This window comes from Vanessa tameamea, chromosome 8, assembly GCF_037043105.1.
Source record: "Vanessa tameamea isolate UH-Manoa-2023 chromosome 8, ilVanTame1 primary haplotype, whole genome shotgun sequence".
Lineage (NCBI taxonomy): Eukaryota > Metazoa > Arthropoda > Insecta > Lepidoptera > Nymphalidae > Vanessa > Vanessa tameamea.
In genome coordinates, this window is record NC_087316.1 from 8,505,925 (window position 1) to 8,528,119 (window position 22,195).

At 33.3% G+C, this 22,195-nt stretch overlaps 1 protein-coding gene across 13 annotated transcripts; it reads right to left on the reverse strand.

Moving 5' to 3' along the window:
• Positions 1 to 162: 162 nt before the first annotated feature.
• Positions 163 to 21,606, reverse strand: LOC113400016 (GATOR complex protein Iml1). Of its 13 annotated transcripts, none has more exons than XM_026639367.2 (27): positions 21,319 to 21,606; positions 21,103 to 21,240; positions 20,555 to 20,724; positions 20,011 to 20,277; positions 19,780 to 19,922; positions 18,980 to 19,167; positions 18,435 to 18,912; positions 17,568 to 17,716; positions 16,417 to 16,614; positions 15,877 to 16,032; positions 15,139 to 15,294; positions 14,527 to 14,541; positions 13,392 to 13,609; positions 12,810 to 12,997; positions 12,091 to 12,265; positions 10,914 to 11,111; positions 9,839 to 9,919; positions 7,976 to 8,058; positions 5,950 to 6,021; positions 5,675 to 5,873; positions 5,499 to 5,604; positions 5,061 to 5,276; positions 4,310 to 4,470; positions 3,834 to 4,002; positions 2,445 to 2,676; positions 1,010 to 1,106; positions 163 to 402 (listed from the first exon to the last, which is right to left on the reverse strand). In XM_026639367.2, exons 1-27 carry the CDS (start codon positions 21,359 to 21,361, stop codon positions 199 to 201), a joined length of 4,500 nt encoding a protein of 1,499 aa, XP_026495152.2. In that variant the 5' UTR covers positions 21,362 to 21,606; the 3' UTR covers positions 163 to 198. The 13 variants fall into 13 exon arrangements, with proteins under 13 accessions (XP_026495152.2, XP_026495151.2, XP_064071573.1 ...); XM_026639366.2 differs by having other exon boundaries at positions 7,976 to 8,061; XM_064215503.1 differs by lacking the exon at positions 7,976 to 8,058 and adding an exon at positions 6,723 to 6,766 and having other exon boundaries at positions 12,076 to 12,265.
• Positions 21,607 to 22,195: the final 589 nt, after the last annotated feature.

The window sequence follows — 22,195 nt, forward strand, 5'->3', positions numbered from 1 at the left end:
TGAGTGTTTAATATTAAATGTACTTCAAAAGAGGGTTTTTAGTGTTGCGTCGTTGGATATACTTGTAATAATAACAAAGTAATAACGACACATATTTGAAATTATTATTGAAAAATAGGTTGTAGTGTATTGGACACTAAACAAACGAAAAGAAAAAACAAGTTTTATAACAACAATTTATTAGAATTTCAATAATAATTAGAAACACTTAATTCCTTTTGCTTTCTCTCGAACTTCCCAGCACTGATCCCAGAATTGGCTCAACCTCTGTTCGTGATTAGCACAAAAATGCTTAAAGTCACGTAACATTCGCATCTGGAAGCACTCGTCTCCAGTTGCCGGAGTCTGAGACCACTTCCACTTTTTAGATATCATATGATTCCAAGACCACAAAAATCCCATCTAAAAATAGTCGTTATATTTTAAATTATTCTTAAAATTAAACAAACTACCCATACCATATTAAAAAAGAAAAAAACAATTTTAAAAAGATATAAATATCGATCTGTGGTTTTTCGTTATAATAATTTTGTTATATTTTTCATTATTAAAAATACTTGTTAACCAAAGTAGGTCACCACAACCTCAGCTATGAACTAGCTATATAACGTAAAGATAACAAGCAGCCCGTTATTCGTTTTACCGTCATAAGATCACATAATATATTTGTAATGTTATGTACATTTAATTGTAATATTTTCGAAAATAGGTCAATGATGAACATTTGAATTCGTTAATAAGTATTTTTAACATCTAGGTAAATAGGCAAAGCAAAAAAAATATCTTTGACATCTCTGTTTTAACCGACTTTTTTTATTTTATTTTGTAGCACTTTATTGTTACGATTAAAAATAAAATGAGTAGATTAAAACATGGTCGAAACGTACTAGTTCACCTATATACATATCTCAATAATAGTTATGGGTTGTGTCCTTGGACCCCACACTGCAGCGAATCGTTGTATGCATTTATTTATTATTAGCATATTAAACTTTCAAAGAATAATTACCCGGCGGCTATTGTCATAATCATCCTTATTCTTTCCACTGACGTGGCGAGTTATGTAACCCTCGTGTGGACTGGGAGCTGCCTCGTGAACAGGATATCTGTAGTGAAAATTACTTAGTCAAATAAAATCAATGTAAATATTAAAGTCAAACGAAAACTGGTTTATAATTTTTTCTTAAAAAATATTAGTGGAAGTTAGGCAAATCCAGAGAAATATGATTCATCAAAAAAACCCGAGATTTAGGATATCATGTATTTTAGTATCATTATTCATATCAAAACGATGATTTTACAATATATATTCAATTTTTTCAATATAATATTGATTGGTGAATCTAGTTTGTTATCGAAAGTTACGACGAAACGTTTTTTCAAGTTCATTGAACGGCGGCAACCATCGTCGAAAGATCGTAGTCCTTCAGAGAGATCAGTGAACTTAGTGTACCGCATTGCGTCATGTTTTCAAAGTTTACAGTAAGGTTATTCTTTTAACGAAGTGTATAATAAGATTGTGATACTAGGAATATGACCTCAAAAAATAAATTAAATTATTTCTTGCTAATGTTTTTCTATGAACCCATTCGAACATCCAGACGACTTATGCATACTTATTGAAGTGTTTATTTTTGAATATATCTAAATAATAAGGAAAAGTTAAATATAAACTAGGTATATATACAGATAAACAGAAATATCATCTTAGACAAATGAAAAATATTAAATGCTACTTGTCGTATGCTCACTTCGCAAGGCGTAAATTTTAAATACATATATATATGTATATATTTTAAACTGGCTTCTCATCCCGGCCTTACACAGATAGTAAATAAGGGTTAAAACAAAACGTTTATTCATTTTGAAGGATAAATATACAAAGCTAGTCTCGTTTTTTGGCCAATGCCTTCAGTGCCGTACACCGAAGACCACACCCAAAGTTTAATTATAAACAATTGAGTTTTTAGCTTAGCTTAAGGGATAAACAGAAAAATTCAATTTTATTTTAAAATTATATAGAATAGTCAAACTAAGAGCGCATTTTAGTGCACAGGTTGTGTGCACTCTATCCCCTGAATCTCATAGTCCGATGAAACGGCAATCACACACGACTAGAGATGGATCAGGCAAGTATGTAACGTGATTTCCTTGGTACGGGAGTATCGCGCATATTGCCAACTTTTATTACGGAAATAAATATGAGATTATCATATATTTTATTAATAAAAGAGAAAAAGCTTTAAATCAATTAAAATCTATTATTTTTATGTAAAAAAAAATATGTTCTGTTAACCCAGTCTTCGGCCGTGGGCTAGGAACCGGATGATTAAAGCTGTCATCAGTCAATGTTCGCACAAAACGTTACGTCGCGGGTCGAATTATGATAATTATTTTAATTTAATGTTGAAACACGAGGGATTTTATAAATTTCATGTACTTACCTACTGGAGTTGAGCGGCTTGTTGACCGGCTTCGCTCTGAGACCCTTCTGTTCCGACTTGACTGTCGTTGGGATGAGTATGAACATATTCCCAGTTACATGGACGTAGAGATGATCGCCGACACCCGCGGCGTGAGACGTACTCTCTACCGTACATTTAATGAACCCGAAGCGACCGACTATCGCTTCTTGGAACAGGAATAGTCTTTCGAGCCATGTATCCTCTGGGAAACCTGTTATAAAAATAATTACAGTCGCTGGTCATGGATATTTGTTAACCTGATAGTAAGTCCCCGTAGTCCATTAACAGTCATCGTGAGAAATATTAACTATTTCTTACAACGGCAACGCCCTGTTACCCACGGCCTGACCATAAGGTTAGGGGGCCCTGGGGTAATACTACTTAAAGGCCCACCTAAGACATCTGAACGTAGACTTGAATTAAATGAATTGAATGGGTTTGATTAATTGCAGGACTCGCAGAGCTGCAACCCATACGATCTGTTTAATTTAATAAAGTTATGGATTCTTTCGCATTATCGTCTATTTTTTACTTTGACTTGGCTTAGCTGGGGGCTTAGGGGGGCCCTCTTGAATCCACGGGGGCCTGAGCTGAAGCCCAAAAAGCCATATGGTAGATCCGGCCCTGCTGTTACCCATAGTAACTAAAATGTAATGTATCATGACCTTGTAACAACACTGGATCACATTGCTTTCAAATACAGCAATACAGAGTACTGCTGTTTGATGGTAGAAGCTGATAATTGAAGAGTGGATGGCACTAACTCAGAAAAGCTTGTATAAAGTTTAAAAAAAAGTCCGATGTTCTTATTGCATTAAAATTGTCGAATTTTATCGCCATTAGCAACGTTATGACGTCGTCCCGAGCGATTTTGGCCCCGGCGGCTAACCTCAAGGAAGACCAGCCGACTACACAGGACATATTATAGAGCACAAGTGTGTGCGGAAACACAGGTGCACTATCTATTCCCACACGACCGGAAAGAGTTTGGGCGCAGGACCAACGGTTTTACTCGCTATCCTAGACACGACAGTGTACATACTTCCAATTTCCAGAGTCCGGGCTTTTACCGAGAATTTTTAAACCCGGTAACTTTTTATCGGTCCGACCTGGGGTTTGAACCTAGGAACTCGGGATCTGCGACAATATATCTAGCCACTAGCTGGATCAACGTGCCTCATTGGTCTAGTACAAAGTATAGAAGCGTTGTATAATTTGTTAAGTCATTGTATCAATATATGTATATATCAAAATATAATTAATTCTTGACCTACGTCTACTTACATTACAATGACTTTACGTGACTAAGCTATTCGTGTTTTTTAATTTGATCCTGTCGATAAGAATATCCATTAAATTTATCGTTACCTTCAAACAGCGCCGTTTTGCCCCTTAACAATGGTTCTTCATTTAAAGGCACATATATAGGACCCCTTAAAGGATCTGACTTCTCCGTGAACGGCAATGCTAGAGGGTCAGCTGGGATTGGTACCATTTGTAGGCGACAACTTGGAGCTTTGCGAGCCCAACCAATTATCTGCATGAAACGAAGAGGCACATCGCATATTCATGAAATATAATTACAGTTAATGTATGGAAGAAAATATTTTTATATTGTATACCTGGCATAGCCAATTTCATACTTTTATTTGAGTTTACTCTTTCTAATAAATGTAGAATATAATTTTTACAAATAAAACATGTCGTCTTCTTATTTTAAATACACGTGTCTATGCTTCTCCTCTATAGTTAATGGTTCTATCAAAGTTGCGCTAATTATTAATACTGTATTAAAATTGTTACTTTTTTCTTGAAAAAAACAAAAAAGAAATTTGTATATTTACCAGCTCAGCAACTATGTTCCCACTCGCAATAGCCCATTGGATGCACATTTCAAACGCTTGGTCAGGTCGGAAGGTCGCCTGATAGCGCGCGTGTCCCCACTCAATGCGATCACTCTTATTGTTCACGTCTATATCGAGATGAGTGTTTTTATACAATGGCACTAAAATTGTAGATACATTATTAAATACATGAATACTATACATTTTCTGCGTTCCCTTTTAAACAAATCATACACTCAAAATTTATGTACATATTTTATCGTGATTATCTCCGAATTTTGTCGTTAAATTCTGTAAAGGTCGAATTTTCAATTGCGGAAAAATCGAAAAAATCAGTTCGATATTATGACACCATTAGGTTTTTATTAATTATCAAATGAATTATCTTTATTGGTGCTTCTATTTTGCCTCAAAATCTCAACTCGTAATATATGTATTCTGTATTCGACGAAACAAAAAATCAATACGAAAAAGTTGAAGATAGTATCGACTGAAAATATAAATAGATTTCACAAAGAAACGTGTAAAATTTAGGCGAACACTCATATGACCTTTTGACCTCAACATTTATTAGAACACGTAAAAGGTCTTTGATGTTTAGTTAGGTCATGTCTAGGTCATTTATCGGTTAATCATTTCTAAGCATGTTTGATTAAGAATTAATTCTAAATATGAAAAATCTATAGTTATGATGACTTCAAATTTTTATTGGCATTTTATTTTTTGTATGAAATCCAAATACACGACTTACAGTCATCATTCTCCATGTGCATATAATTCGGGTCGATATTGTCGCAAAGAAACGCTGGCATTCCAGAGTCATCGGTCGCGCTGCTGTTCCCGGAAATATCTATAGCGCCCGTTTCAGACGTCAACAAAGGCGACCGAGGTCCTAAAACTTCTACCTCCATCCATTCGTTTTCAAAGCTTTGCAAATCCCCCAATGGCTTTACGTAGTCAGTTAGTTCTTAAATTAAATACATTTTATACAATTATTGTCAAAAAAAAAAATAATAATATTATTTCATAGGACTAATTGTTTTTAGATTTTCACTGTTGCTGTCTCTTTCACGCGAAAGTAACTTGACGGATCTAAGAGTATTTCTATCTCTTTCTTGCGTTAAAAACGATAGTGAGTTACCGAAACGTTACCAATATTGAGATAAATCGAGTTGATGAAAATCCTCACCCTTTTCTTTCTTTTGCGGAAGTATGTGGTACATATAATACCCGACAATATATCGCTTTAGAGTATCACCAGACGCGTGGCAAATCATTTTATCTCGGAGCAGTCTCTGAAAATACATTTCGATTAGTGTATCTGATGAATATTTGGGTATAACATGCTTAGCCTGAGATCTTTACCTCCATACAGCTTGTCGCCTTTTCGTACGTCATGTTTTCCATATTGGCCTGAAGCCAGTGAATTGCATAAATTGAGACGAACGTATGCGAAGGCAAACTAACGGTCTGTTGAAGAAACCCTACACCTAAACTTGGATGACACATTCGATCAACGACTTCTAACAGTGTTGCATTCGCTTTCAACTTTGGTTCTATAACTCTGAAAAAGTAAAATCAATTTCGCTAGCGCAAATTATTAAACAAAGCATAAAATATTACCAATGAAAAATACCGACCCATCGTCGTACGTGTCATCGCATTCACCGGATTGAGATTGCGATCTTTCTAGAACAGTCTTTGCTGCCGCTCTGAAAGGTTTAATTTAATTAACGTATAAAAATATGTTATTATAGAGTGTTGATGGATGCGATAAATTTAAATAAATAAATGACCATTTGCTAAAGCATCTCAAGCAAAGAAAACTTATAATGACAAAAGAAAAAAAAGGAAAATTCAAAAAAACTTTGACAATTTTAGGGTATCTGAAGTTATATTTGACACTAGATATCCGGTTACCGTAACCAAGAAACTCCTACGTGACATTGGCGAAATAATCTGTACCCAACTAAATACCATGAAGCTAAGAATTGAATTTTATAACTAACAAACGACTGCTAACGGATCTTAGAATTGCATACGAGATTTAATTCAAAAGCGTCTTAATAAAACGTTTTGTAAGTTTTAAAGCCGCATATAACATATCACGATACATCTGATAGAGTTTAAATTTTTAATCAAAAATTAACGGTTACTGATGTAAAGTTACGATCCATTAAATTATAGATCCGGGCACTTGTACAAGATGATGCCATACTTGTGCATGTTGTTTATTTAAACACAATTTCTTCTCTTTTTGTCATCATTGGATTACCATTCGATAGAAGAAGACAGCACTATTTAACTAATCATGCCCTGTCTGTATGAGATCTATGGTTACAGCCGTTAAGGTTCAAACAGACTTCAGTTACCCATCAATTAGATGAATCATGAAAGCTGATAGCTTACTTACTTGATCCCTTGACTAGAATTTAGTGACTTAGTGGGTGATACTTGCTGGAATGAAAGATTCAATAAGGACAAGAGTAACAAGCATTTAAGAAAATTTAACAAGCATTATATAAAACGGGAAACGTTAAAAGATATAAATTATAAGGAAGCATTTAAAATGATAGTATTATTTATAGTAAAGTACCAATTATAAAAGAGAAAATTTAAATTTCGTAATGATTTGTAAGGGATGTTAATGCTTAATGAAATGAAATGAAATAAGTGAAACGATAAATAAAAACCAACTAAACCCCTATGGCATGCAGGCAAGCAAGCAAAGCCGGTACTTACTACATAACGTTACCAGTCGAGCATTTAACCGGTAATAGGCAAGATACATGTTGAATACACGATACAAAGGGTAATCACAGTTTATATTTCCGTTTGACGGTACACGGGTTTTGAAATGAGAAGTATTTGTTTAAATAAATTACTTAGTTTAAACGATTCAACGACAATGCTAGATCCTGACGACATATTTATGAAAATGTTAATGTAAACTTTTTTTATAATAATCAACGGTTGTTGTGTACACTTTTATTTTACTTCTAGCAATGCTTTGACTAATAGTTTTTGGATTCTACAAATTTGTATTATTAGCTTTGATTTAGTCGCAACATGAATGCATGTTGCGACTAAATCAAAGCTGATCTGAAATTTGATGGATATCGGTAAAATAATAATAGTATCAACAGTTGTCAATGAAAAATATTTTTGGATAAAACAGAAAATTTACAATAATCTAAGAATTCAAATCTTACTGAACCATCATTTGTTCCCCTCTTATAATTAATTAAGAGAAAAAGTTATGGTGTATTATTCAGATAAAAAAACGACAGTTGTCTTGGGACACCCGGTCGGGAGAAGTTGCTTACGATGCGTGTTATGTATTATAGCAGACATCATAGAATAAACTCAATACGTTTGAGAATAATGAAATAACAACGACAAAATTGTTAATAAAAATTCCGTGTGAATTAAAACGACAGAAAAATATAACTTTTAAAGTCACAGTTTACAATAGAAAGAATCAAAGGTAATCAAGAGAGTAAGGTCGTCTGGAAGGGCATAATGCTTCTTCGCTACGAGACGACGTTTTCTGCGAGTTCACTACAATAAAAATGGGGTTGAAACAATTTCAAATATACACATTGTCAGTATAGATTCCGGCATTGTCATTCGAATCACACAGCGTTTCATGTAAATGATACTGACATGGCTTCGATCCGAAGCCGCGGTCGGTCGGGTAGCCGAGTGCTGCCGACGCGCTCTCTGAACGGAGAGCTGGACACCCCGCCCTGCTGCACCACACGCACGTTAACGTTACAATACTACGTACAAATATATACACACACCAGCAAACATCTTGATCATTCACCACCTTTATTTATATGATAGATAAAAATATATGTCAGTTGGAATTATCCTCAGTTGAATAAACCAATCACGGGAAATTATTTTCTTAGAGCTGCAAATTAATATCGGATAAACAAGAAAAACAATAACTTTTGGTCAATTGTCAAGATATTTGCCGGTTATTAGAACAGCATTATTATCTGAAATATTAACTTGAACTTTAAAATAATAATTTATTAAGAACAAGTCAAAAATATAGATACAGATAGATCAATAAGTTAATTTTCAGATAAAAATCACGTCACACAATAATTACCATCATACTTTTACATATATACCTACCAATCAAACTTGTACTAAATACAACTGCTTTTGAGACGGGGATCATCTTTATTCATAACAATTTAATCAACAGTATGTAATCAATGAATACCGTCTCAAAAACAGTTTTGTTTACTGATCTAAGAGAACTCATTAAATAAACAAAAGAAGCCAGCCAACGTAATTACATTTTATGGAGCAGTCCGTGCATCGCTTTACATGATTTTATAAGCAGTGCTATATGTACGCATATAACATAATCGAATCACTTCAATATTATGATATGATAAGCCACAGGTTACTATGAATGGTATCAACTCAATGTGCTCGCTACTTTTATTTGTAAGGATCTGTGGTGCGACCTTTGTATGCGTTCTTACTCTGTCAACTACATAATATGGCGTAAATAATGTTATTATTAGTTTTAATACTGAAGCTTTATAAATGGCAACTTCCAAACCAACCAATTGTTATAAAATGTCTTTAAAACCCTAACTTCTAAATATAACCATCACGTATTGAGTTGACAAAACTTAAAATTAGTATCAAAACAACACTTAAATAATGAATAATTTAACATTTACAGAATACCTCTTTTCTGTGAAACAATCTTTTACTAGTTGTCGAAAAAAAAAAAACAGAAACAAAATGCAATTCACAAGAAATTAGCACCTTAGTCCATATTAAGTGAAAAAAAAAAACTATTGGTGATTGTGAAAATGGGAAAAGAAATAATAATAAAAATAGATCTCGCAATGCAAAAAAAAACAACTTCCAAAGTTTTTTTTCTTTTTAAATTATTAAGGCTGTAGCTTCGTAGGCTTCCTGCTAGCTACATAGTAAGTGTTTGTCTAAACAAAGCGTTCAAATTAATAGTCGCCTATTCTATTAAAACGCTCTTTACTCTTTGATCACGACAATATATCCAACTCTAGCATCTCTGGTCTTATCTATTATATCTATCTATCTGATATAAAAAATACCCTCTTATTTTTTTACTTGAATCGAAAATGAACGAAATTCATTGCCAATTAATAAATCAGCTGAAATTTGTCCGAGGATATTCAATCTGAGGCTGATTCCGAAGAATAATTAAATAATATGGCAAACTCTCGACTATCTGTGGCCGGATTACTGTTTTGGTAGATTTTCCGAAGATTTCTCGAGTTTCCTTTTAAGGCATTGAAATTTTTTTTTCGTGTTTTTATAGAATATAATTGTGACAAATAAATACTATTTAAAGTTCAGATTATTATTGGTTGAATGCTGTGTTTATTTCGGCTGTTGGATCATCTTTTGCTAAATTCCGCGGATAATCGGGAGTTTAATGTATTTCCGGAGCAGAGATGCGAGCGAGTGTAGACGGTATCAGCACGGCGGTGGGGCTAGAGTCCCGTGTACCTGCGCGTTCCGCGTGAGGTTGGACGTGGAGTGCCGCCGCCTCGTGAGGGCCGCCTCCGAAGAGCCGCAAGTCGTCGCCACCTGTGGCAGCCGAGGTGTATTCCTAACCTCCTTGTAGCCTATCCCCCACTAAACTCCGGCCCTACTTCTTGTAACATTACAATTTGTGAAGTGAAACTTATTTGGGGTGAAGATAAAAGTCAAACTTGACTGCAACGTTCGTGTATGTAACGCTTTAGTAGAAACGTTTCTGACCGAAAAAAGTTTCACCTCTGACAGCTGCAATTTGTAAAATACGTTTTAGATTGAAAAAAAGAGTAATATAGTTGTGTGATTATTATTTTTTTCTGTTGAAGATTTTTTTGATTAGAAAATTATGATTTATAATTCGTAGGGCCGGTGTTGGTAATTGTTGCCTCCGTTAGATCGGACTTTCAAAAAATAATTTGATGTCCCGGACTTTTGAGGCGTATTAGTGGCAAATGTTTACAAACATCGATGACTTGAACGATTGGATTTCTATCAATACAGATAACTACTTAAAAATAAAGACTTATAAAACAGTAAGTATTAGATAATAATAATTATTTAGTCATGCAAGTTTACTCAAACAGGAAATTGAATACAGGGTATGCAAATAAAATAAAATTTACACATAAATACACACATGCAGACAAAACGTTTCATATTGTATTGCGGCAGTGTGGAAAATAAAAACTGAAAAATTACAAGGAAATTTTTGACAAAAAATCGTGACATGCCAGACAATAAAATCAGTGTGACGTTACGAGCTTTAAATTTCATGTTTGAGTTTATTATATAATTATAAATGTGTACATATTAATTGTAAAATTGTGCTTTTATTTACTAAAACGCATGCATGTGCTTTATTGACGTCTACGTGTACATTCGGGTGCATTTAATTATTTCATGCCCAAACTTGTTAGATGGCTAAGTACATTAAGAGTATATCTAATTATTTACATTATAACAATATATATTTTTGATCATATCGTACACTAATCGACTATTTTGATAATTTATTCTTCTCGAAACGTTTAATTTTAATACTTACCCTTTGCTTGTTTGGTCTTTTGACTTTGTTAAAATACGATTCTGTCATTTTTAGAAACCCTTCGGTGAGATGGTCCAAGTCTTGGCGTGTTGGAGTTGGGTAGATATCACAGTGCGTCGACTCGTCTTCTAGTATCGTCTTCGTGGCTGGGTTGATCAGCGGCAAGAGAAGGGTACGGAACCGCCAATATTTCAGAGGCTAGAAGTGTAAATTTGCATTATATATATATATTTCTGTTGATTGTTTATGTAACATTAATACATCTTACTTTGAGAAAGTTACGCCGAGAAAGTTTACCAGAAAATCAAATTAAATGTATTTTATTCAAGTAAACTTTACAATGAATGAATGAATGCGTTTTAGAATCGTCAATATTTAAAAACTACCACCGTTTCGGAAAGCAGCCTCCAGCGAGAAGAAACGGCGAGAAACTCGCATAGTTGCTCTTCTCAAATAATTTAAATTTATAATGCTGTTATTCACAATTATCGTTCAATCAGTACTTTGATAGAACACAAGCCTAAATCCAGGCGTTTTTTTTAAAAGGTATTATTTTAATTAATAATAAGATTTATTGATAAATAAACATATATAGTAACTCCCACTCTTAAACTATAATGCGCTCAAATAAAATGGATAATTTTGAAGTTAGGCTTTCTGAAAGGTTCACAAATGTACATTGTACAATAATATTTAAAAAAAAAAATCAAAACTAAAACCCGGCTACAGAAATAAATTCCACTGTATTTATTTTTTTATATAGGTAGGCTGACCACGGTTTATAGACAATGACGCTGTAAAAAAATATTAATCATTCCTTACATCGCCAATGCGCCACCAACCTTGGGAACCAAGATGTTATGTCCCTTGTGCCTGTAGTTACTTTGGCTCACTCACCCTTCAAACCGGAACATAACGATACTTTGGACTTCTGTTTAGCGGTAGAATATCTTATGAGTGGATGGTACCTGCTTAGACAGGCTATGACAAATACCTACCACCAAGTAAAACCGGTTGATTGCGCTTAAATACTCGATGGTGTTAAGAACTACGAACAATAAAAAAAAAACTTAGGTTCTAACAATACCCACGGGTCAATACAAGGTGGTTCTAGTCTATTCATCGGCACACAAGGCATTATACTTTCGTTTTGTATACGTACATATTGAGAACCAACCTCAACAAGTGCAAAGTCGGTATCGCCTCGGGTGCAAATGTAGTGGTCCATGTAGTTCCAGTTGTAGTTTTCGAGCTTTTCAGTGGTGAACGACACCCAGGACACTTCGTACGTGTCGTGGTTCGGGGCGTGGAAACGATATCTGTAGTGAATGTTGAAAGGGGGATAGGGATGTCTGAAAAATTTTGAAATATTATTATTTTTTAATTTTTATTATTTTTTAATTTTTATTATTTAATTATCATTAGCATTACCAAATGATAGTAGTTTATATAGACTACATGCTAGAACACATTTTTCATCAGTCAACCTTTAGGCGAATAACATTTCTTTGTTTCTAACATATAATAATTGGTAAGCTTAGAACCAAACTGAAGTCAAAATGATTAGGATTTTACTGAACTCGTCATTTCTAACGGTAGAAGACGGGATAGGTACTCGTCACAGTTAAGTACATTTAATTGCCAAATATGCGCTACCTTATTCTCCTCTCTAAGCGTCCAGTGCACTTCGACTAATAAAGGAAAATTGCGCACAAATGTAATTTTTCCTCTTTCAGAATTGAACTTCGATTTCACTTGGTCAATAGCAAATACAAGTATTAAGCTTCTTCACGCGCTTTAAAATCGTCATTTTAGGAGATCAGTTTACCTTTAAGTCAACACTGTTCTGGGACGGAGGGTCCACCGATAACTGATCAGTCCGAAATCGAAACTCACCTCGGCCTGTACCTCGTGACGGTGATGGTGGAGCCGACGAGCGTGAGCTTGTGGAATATCCGGCCGATGGAGAGCAGGTAGCGCTTGGCCACGTGCGCGGGCTGGCAGCTGGGCGGCGCCACCCGCGACGGCGGGCAGTGCGACTCGATCACCTCGTTGTCGTTCACGCCCACGATCAGCTGGAAGCCCTGCGAGTACCGCGATTCGATTTATTTGTACAAACGGGTTGGAATGGAAATATCTGGTCGCATACGGGGAAATATTAATCAGACGGTGTGTCAAGAGATATCGATGCGCCGTCAACCAAAGACCGACGAGGCTATGACCTTTGTGCCTGTAAATACCCTGAGAACACAGCAATACACTGAACATCTGCAGCGTTAGAATAACTGTAAGTATTGGTTACTATCCACACCGGGCATATTATTATATTACGATATTACTCAATGAACAGGAAATGGTTATTGAACGTTCCAGTTTATCATAATCATTTCGTTTGTGTGTGTTATTGACTAAAGGGAGGTGCAAAAAATGTTAATATCATATGTATCTTTTTAAAATAGAAGAAGTTTAAATGATCACCTGCGCCAATCGTTGCGAAACCAACTCTTTGAAAACTTCCATAGTCGTAAGTGGCTCTTTGTATATAGCCCTGTTTTTAGCGAAATCTGCATTCACATCATCCGGCAACAGATTATAGTCCGATACTAGATAATCGTTTTGCAGTGACCTCTTGTCGGGGAAATAATCGGTCGTTATTGGAAGACACGCTGGGATAGTCAGAGATTTCCAGTCCACGCCTAAAGAGAAAAAATCTTTGAAGAACTGTGCATTGTATAAGTTACATTTCTATGATTTAAAGTTGTGCTGAGTTTAAATGGATATTAAAGCGACTGTTAGTATAAAAAGCAATGATTTAAAAATAGAATACTACTAATTAATAAGCTCAACGCCGAGCGACGTTTTGATTAAGAAATTGCAGTAACAGCTTATAAAATAATTCGAATAATGAAGTATTTTATTAACATGATGACTTAAAAACATATATTCGAATGCTACCGAAAAAGGCCCAAAGCGTTTATCATTAAAATCGTAGTGTTACGGCCAGATACATAATGTTTATTAAAGGTATATCAACTTGTATGTCTTGTCTCATTTCATCCAAATTTATATTTCGTTTGAAGAAAAGAGACAAAGTATTTTTATAACAACATTAACAAAAATGTATTAAGAGCGGGATCAGTATTATAATGGTGTGACATGCTTTCTTTCAATCAATAATATATAAATTAATTTACTTATTAAGCATATAACTGGTGTTATTTTGTTTGGCACATTTTTTAAGCACATGTTTACTAATCAAAGGCGTTGATCACAAGTTTATTTAAAAAAAAAAAAATTTAAATATCGAAGCTATTCTGTTAAAATATTAGTACAATTATAAATAGCATAATATTACTACTAAAGAGTTTTCATTTATTATTTACTGGTGATAATTAAACTTGTGACCTTTTGCTATCGAACAAACCAGCTCACATTCTTTCAATGTACCCAGGCTAGTTCGTTCCATACGAATAGCATATTGGATTTGCTACTAAAAATCTAAAAAGCGGATTACATTTAGTGGAAAAGGTCCCCAAAAGTAAATAGATTATTTTTAATCATATAGGGTTTGCGGCAACTACTTGATGCAAATCCAATGAATGGGATATCAAACCTATAGCTCGGTTCGCTTTGGGCCGCATTCGATCCGAATTTGAAGATTTCAATGCGACGATATCATGAAACATCAAAAATGAGATGAATATTTAGTATAAGTTATGAATGAAGAGGCGTCACATCATCAACTATACGACGACAAGTTAGAACAAGATATCTATTATTGATATTGAGTATGGTCAAAAATTCATCATTCTTTTAATGAAAGTCGACCAAATTTTTGGCCACATATGGCTTAATATTATCTTTTAATAATAATAAAATATAAATACTCCTTAGACAGAATATTTTTATAGTATAAAACTAAAAATAAAGTCGCTTCTCGTCGTCTGTACGCTTAGATCTTTTAAGGTTCGCATCGGATTTAAATGCGCTTTTCATAAAGAAGGTTTATATGTATAATACATGCATATTATAGTAGAGAAAAGCCGATATTGACTTCCTAAACCGGAAAAAATAAGAATTTTTCTTTTTATGTTCGTTCTTCTATCTATAAGTTATATATAGAACCTTATTGTATCCGTATGAAGCCGGGACGGAGCAAATTTAAATATAAATTAACATCTCACATAAAATGATCACTATAAAATAATTAATATTCAATAATTACCGGTAGTTAAGGCCGGTGTCCACTCCTGTTCTCCTGTGGCGCCCCATAATAACGCGAGCGAGGCATTATTTGTTGTGGAGGGAGTGCTTAAAGCGGTACCTAGAATGCTTAAAGCTCCTGAAGCGCTTATCATTCGCTTACGACCCATTACATTACCTGAAAGAAAGTTGCCATATGTATTACAAGAAATGGATTGAAATATATGAAATTGCAAACTAAAGCATTTGTTATTTAATTTCAAAGTATTCGTAAATAAAATACTCAAAGAAAAGCAATGTTTTTGAGGTATAAGTAAAGTTCCTATTTATTATCTTTAGCGGTATTTGTTAATGGGAAAATTGTATTTAAAGCGCTAGTTGACATCTATATAGTTAAGGCTTAATTAATTATTATATAAAGCAAAAGTTAAATTTATAATTAAACCCTCTTTTAAGCTTTAATTATAAATTTAATATTTGCAAAAAAACTATAGTTACCGCCTTTTTTTTTCAGAGTATTAAGGATGAAGCCGAAATGGCCTAATAAATGTTGATTCAAATCATGATAGGTACAAATTCGTTCATAAGGAACATTGTTGTTTATCGCACATTATTATTGCAAATTATTGTGAGGTAATCAGCAAATTATAACTACCAATGGTAGAGCAACGTATTATAAGATCCTGACCGTTGAATATCATTTGATATTACGGTACATTCAATTACTGATTATTTTATTTTATTAAAGTTCTGTATTTACCATCGACTTGATATACAGAATGGTTATTATTGTTGATAGTAGAGCCGTTTTCCTTGCTTATGTTGTTCTCAGAGCGGTGTTGGTCTGGTCGTGAAGCCGGCTCGCCCGCTGGTCTCGCTTGGTAATGGTGCTGCTGTATTAACACGCCGGTTGGACCTGTACAGAAGCAACAAGTACATGTATTCATTGACTTTCAATTTTGAGTAACAGAGTTAAAAGCGCGGATGCAATATGTAGAAATTGAAATTTATTTATATAATATTTAATAATATTAATTTTAATTTAAAAAAAATAGAACAAATAATTATTATTTGACAATACTGATGTGTATTTTTGTGTTTGTATATTTATGAGTATGAGAGAGATATAGATGCGTGATTAATATTTATTACAGTGAGGTGCCTGACAAATTCAGACCAAATCAGACCAGACAATTTATCTAAGCCTAAAATCCACCATCCAAGTCCTGACGCCCGGGATCCAGATTTGCTGTGTATAATTTTTTGTCCTATTCTTTTAATATATTTAATTCCATCTCACCTTTGGGAAATATATGAGTCCAGCGACGCCGATTACTCGTTAGCTTGACGGTGACGTGGGAAGGGTCGAAGGGATTAATGAGTGCCCTCCCAGTTCTTATCACCGGCTTATTAGAGACAGAGCTTCGCGGAGAGAGTCGGTTTATCGATATAGGGGAATCCGTAGCGTCACTGCCAGCCTCACTAACCCCATGTTTATCTGAAAATTAAAAAAAAAACTTAAATATAAATAAATTATGAATTATATTATATTGTATGTGAATGACTTAATCACAGTTACAATACACTAATAACTGTAAACAATTGTAATCACAGAACATACAAATAAACAAGTTTGACCTTGAATTGACATGACAATAAAGAAAAGTGGTATTAAATATGAATTTAGAAAAAAAAATACGTTTTGAATGTCGGCGAAGTCGTTATCGAAACTTTATAAGCAAAACCTATTAGCAAATCGGGATATATAAATCTAATGTTTATCTCTCCTCCATTTCCAACTAAAATGGGTATACATAAAATTTAATATCACATAATATATTGCTAATATTAGTGTGAAGGGTTACTATGTTGATTATCTATGAATAGTATAAAACAAAGTCGCTATCTTCTCTGTCTGTATTTCTACTAATTTTATAACAAGGAATGGACTTTGATATGGTTTCACTAATATCCAGAACGATAAATGAAGAAGGTACAAAAGGCTTGAACTGTGGCGGTGTTTTATTCAAACAACACTTTTCGTAAGCTTTCATGGCTAATGATAGCTAAATCTTAGAATATACTGGCTAATTACAATAATATTTTGACGTTGGCAGCTAAAATTACCCTAAGAATCTATAAAACATGGAACAACTTTGATCTATGTTTTACAATGAATTAAAAAAAATACAAATTAAAATAAAACTATTACATAAACGTTATAAAAAATGTTTATTATAGCGAAGCTAAGATCGCTAGTTTTGTAATATACAGAAGTATTGTTTTAACAGATGGTTTTTGCTGAAGCAAATATCTAGTTTTTATATTCTTCTCAGAAAGAGACAAATGTATCGACCGATTTTCGATGTTTGTGAACAACCCTTTGCTTCAACAGTAGCTAAATATATTATAAGAATATATATTAATGTGATGCAATTGGATGAAACTCACTGCTCGTTAAAATATCAGATCCGAGGCTGTGATGGATGTCAGGATCGGACATCTTTCTGTGATGAATTGAAGAAGCTGGTGGACTTCGCCTGCTTATACCTTCTAAGCCGGCAACTGATGTTTTTTTAGTACGGGCGACCCTCTGCACACTAAAATGAGAAGAACATTTTAAGCTGTGTCGAAAATTTTCTTTCTACTCACTCTCAAACACACACATAGATACTTTCTCTTACAGTGATGTATCTAACAAAGTAAAAACTATTTTGTATTAGACATATATTTTTTAAATAGCTACAGGCCAGTTGCAATATCATCACAGTTTCAACTTAACAAGGTATGAAATATTATTACAGAATGCGAAATATTTTTTAAATCAGACGATTGTCGAATTATTTTGGAAATGAGACTTTATTTGAATTCCATCGCGGTTTTTACACCAGGTACCTGTCATAAGGGTGTCTAAGACTTGTGATATTTTATTAGTAATCATTATTTAGGATCATCATCATTAATAATTAAATCAGTTTCGGTCAGGATTAATGAAATGAGACTAAAATGTAAAAAAAAGATCTTTCAAAATTCGAATGGTCCAATTTATATTCTTCAAAATCGTTCCGTAACTTGGGATACTTGGATATGGAATTTTGCTATCGTCAATGAATAATTTAACTTGTATGTGTTATAATAAGATACTAGGACAGGTGGGACCAAATTTGCAGTAGCTATCGCACGATGAGCCTTTGCTAATATTGGACAAATAGAAATAGTTGCTAAGATTATAAATACGTCATTAGGTACACAATACGAAATAAATCTATTTTTTACTCTAAAATTTAAGTAATTTTATAAAACTTATTTTTTACTAACCACGTGCTGTGCGCTGGAGGTAGCTGAAACACCTGAGCGTCATACGCATCATAGTCAAATATCGAATTGTGCATGTAATCATCCTCCTTTATTAACTTCCCCTTTGATTCATCTTCATACATTTTTTTCAGGGGTTCTTGACTTTTTCTCGGCGGTAATTTAATTCTTGGAATAAAATTTGAGTAGGCGACTTTTTTATTTGTGGAATAGAAAGATAAGTTTATCCAGTGCGGCATTGAATAATCATCTATGGAGTTGAGATTGCTGTCTTTGTTGTGGAACTTTAGTAATGGAACGGCATGCAAAGGTTGTTCTCCCACACACACAAGATCACTGCCAACTCCATTATCTATGATTCTCTGTTTAGTAACGTTTGTCAATTCTCTATCCACCTCAAACACGCCCACACCAGGTGTTATCACAACACTTAGTTGGCCAGTACGATCAAAACATCTGTCCAAGTAATGTTTTTCAAAAACTGAAAATGATAAGCATGAGAAGTTACATTGATTGTATCAGTTACTTAAAAATAATGATTTATATACCATTTAAACTCATATTAAGAACTTCAAGAAAATTTCCTTGAGCTGCCGTTGAATTTATAGCTGTCGGGATTTCCATATTAGGCCTTTCATGATACTGCAACACTATCTTTTGGTAGTCCGTGAAAAGCCTCCTTAATTGGAGTAATACATTTGACCAGTCTTCATATCTCTCATTTTGTACTGCCACCCTTAAAAGTGTATCATCTATTAAGAAATGAAAACTAAAAATACAGCGCCAATTGGTCATGTGATATATATATCGTAACGAAAGTTTAAATTAAAAATATATGCTTTAGAGTTAACCAAGTTTTTAATGGAACATAGTGTTTCGTTGTTTGGTGGCTTATGACTAGATATAATGCTACAGACATAATGCCGGAAGTCCTGAGTAAAACTCCAAGTTTAGCCTAAAGTTAATGGATTTTTCTATCAAAAAATTCTCAGTAACAGCTTGGAACCTGTAAATTGGCCGTGTGTACATGTGTCCCTTGTCTTGGAAAACATGTAAAGCCGTTGGTCCTGCGCCTGAACTCATTCCGGTCGTGTCGATTTTGCCAGCCCATCAGATTATGAGAATGAGGGAAAAGAGAGAATGTGAGATTGCACCTTTATTGGCGAACACACTTGAGGAGGATGGATTGGTCAGGACAATATATGTAAGTCCTAACCTCTGCATTTTTCCACCTTAACAAGAGAATACTTATCCTGCAATGCCAATAAAAGGGCAGACAGATATATTCCTTTTGTTTTGGAATAATAAAAAAAATAAAATAAATATTGTGTGCCAAAGTTAAGCTTACCTGTAAAAATCTTCATAAAATCTACCCCTATAATCTTTCTGTAGGCATTCCTTCATATGCTGAGGAAATTCTTCTAAAGTTTTGGCCTTATAAAATGTTCTTGAAAACAATACAATTGTCACTTCATGGTTACTGCCATTTTTCTAATATAAAATAGTAAAACACAAACCTTTAATGACTCGAATTCAAATGCAAATAAAAACAATACCACCAATCAATATATTTATATACCTTCCATTTCGTAAAAAGATCTGCAAGAAACCCATTAACAGCTTTCTCAAAGTACAAATCACCATGAATGTCAAAGTCCCACATTTCTGACGACATTTGGATGAAAAGATAAACCATTGATGTTGAGGATCTGAATACAATTTTTGTATCTTCTGTTATTACCCCACATGCAACCCTGTCGCCCTGAGACCACATTTCATATACTTGACATCGAACTGCCCCACCGCAGTACTCAATCTTTTTATTGAGATAGACACATGTGCTTACCTAAAAAAAACATGTTTTTTGTATACAGCACCATCTTACAAAATATGTGCCTACTATGAAACAATTACATATCATTACATGAGATAAAACTCGTTTATTCAAATTGATGTGTTAATGATACCTTTATTAACTTTTACAATTTTAATAGTTCTTGCAATAATAGACAAATTACATATAGGTTTTGTTATTTTATTAAATACAATATTAAATGATTAAATTGTAGTGATATTCCATGGACTTATTTTTTAAATGTTATTATTTATGTGAGTGAACTTACTAAATGATTTTTCAGTCTCCACATTTCCGATCTTCCCAAGTACTGGTCTTTAAATGTCAATTCCACTGAATCTAATGCAACGTCTGCTACATTTACAACATTCACATAAACATGAGCAAAGGTTCTCAACTGAAATGTTGTGGCTATGCTTTGTTCCACACTGATGGTATCTAAGGATATATTAAACTATATTTATAAATATGTAGAAATTATTTACGGGACACTTGTGTCTTGTATAAAAAATACATGCAAAACATTTTATATTTATTGAATATTTTGAATAGTGGTAGATTATAAGCAATTTGTTTCAAAAAAACTTAAGAATTTACAAACAATTTTAATTATAAGCAGACAAGCATTTTAGTAAGCTTTCATGTCTACCTAGGAGCTCATAATCATGCAATTACCACAAAAATACTGCTCAGTTACTCTCTCCTCAAAAATAATGTAAGTAGAATTGCTAGTGTGTGATTCATTTAAAAAGTGATTATATTTCAAAATATTTTAGTTCCTTTCAATACAAAATTATCCTACACTCTAAATCTTACCTCTCCCCCGGCCCGGTGCATCCACCTTTGTAACTTGTAAAAGGAGTCGAGGGTAGTCATTTTCTGGATGATAGATTTCAATTATATCTTTCTCCTTTAATCCGGGATAATCTTTTAGATTGATTATAAGATCTTCCGCTAAATCATTTTTAATTTACCATTAGTATAGCATAATTTTAAAATGTAACTTTTTATTTAATAATATAAAACACTTACAGCTAAAACTAGATTGATGCACAATTAATTTAAAGGACTTCATGTTTATTTTATATATATTTTATTTTAATAAGAACAAAGATAATAACATCCCGTCGACAATATTTCTTTTAAATTATTTTTTTTACTTCATGTTTATCAATTTTATTTTTCATTTTATAACAATAACATGATTACGCATTAATTATATAAAGTAAATATTTTTTATCATAACGACACTAAACAATCAATTACTAATGGATGGTAAATCATAATAAGATCGAAATATTTCATAAATAATTAAATAGAGTTCAATAATGCCATAGATAATACATATATACTGAATAATGTTCTTAAAGACAAAATTTTAATTTATGTTCAAAGAGAATAAAATGTTTTGATGACTTTGATGTATATATTTTTTTAAATGTCATATGTCAACATTAATAAATTGTCAACGATTATACAGAGTACATAATCCACTATATTTAAAACGAATATTATCAATCTCAAACATTTTGCGAACTATTTATTTATGTAAATAATTTAGATTAAGCATAAATATTAAAAAAATAAAATATGACGTTTATAAAAAAGGCAGTCTTTAGGTTAACACTATTACAATTTTACAGTCCCCATATTTCTTTAAATAATGTCAAAATTGTATTCTGTTACGAGTGGCTTAAATTTCTTTGATAATATTGTTGGACAGTTATGATATTCCGGAAGAAAAGTAATTAATAGTATTTGACTTTATAGCGAAGTCGTAAACTTGTAACTAAAAAATATTTTTACATATCAAGAGAACAAAGTATCAAATTATCAAAACCATTAATGACTCAGTAACGGATGTGCGATTAAAATATCCACTGCTAGACTTCTAACTTCTTTGTGGCTT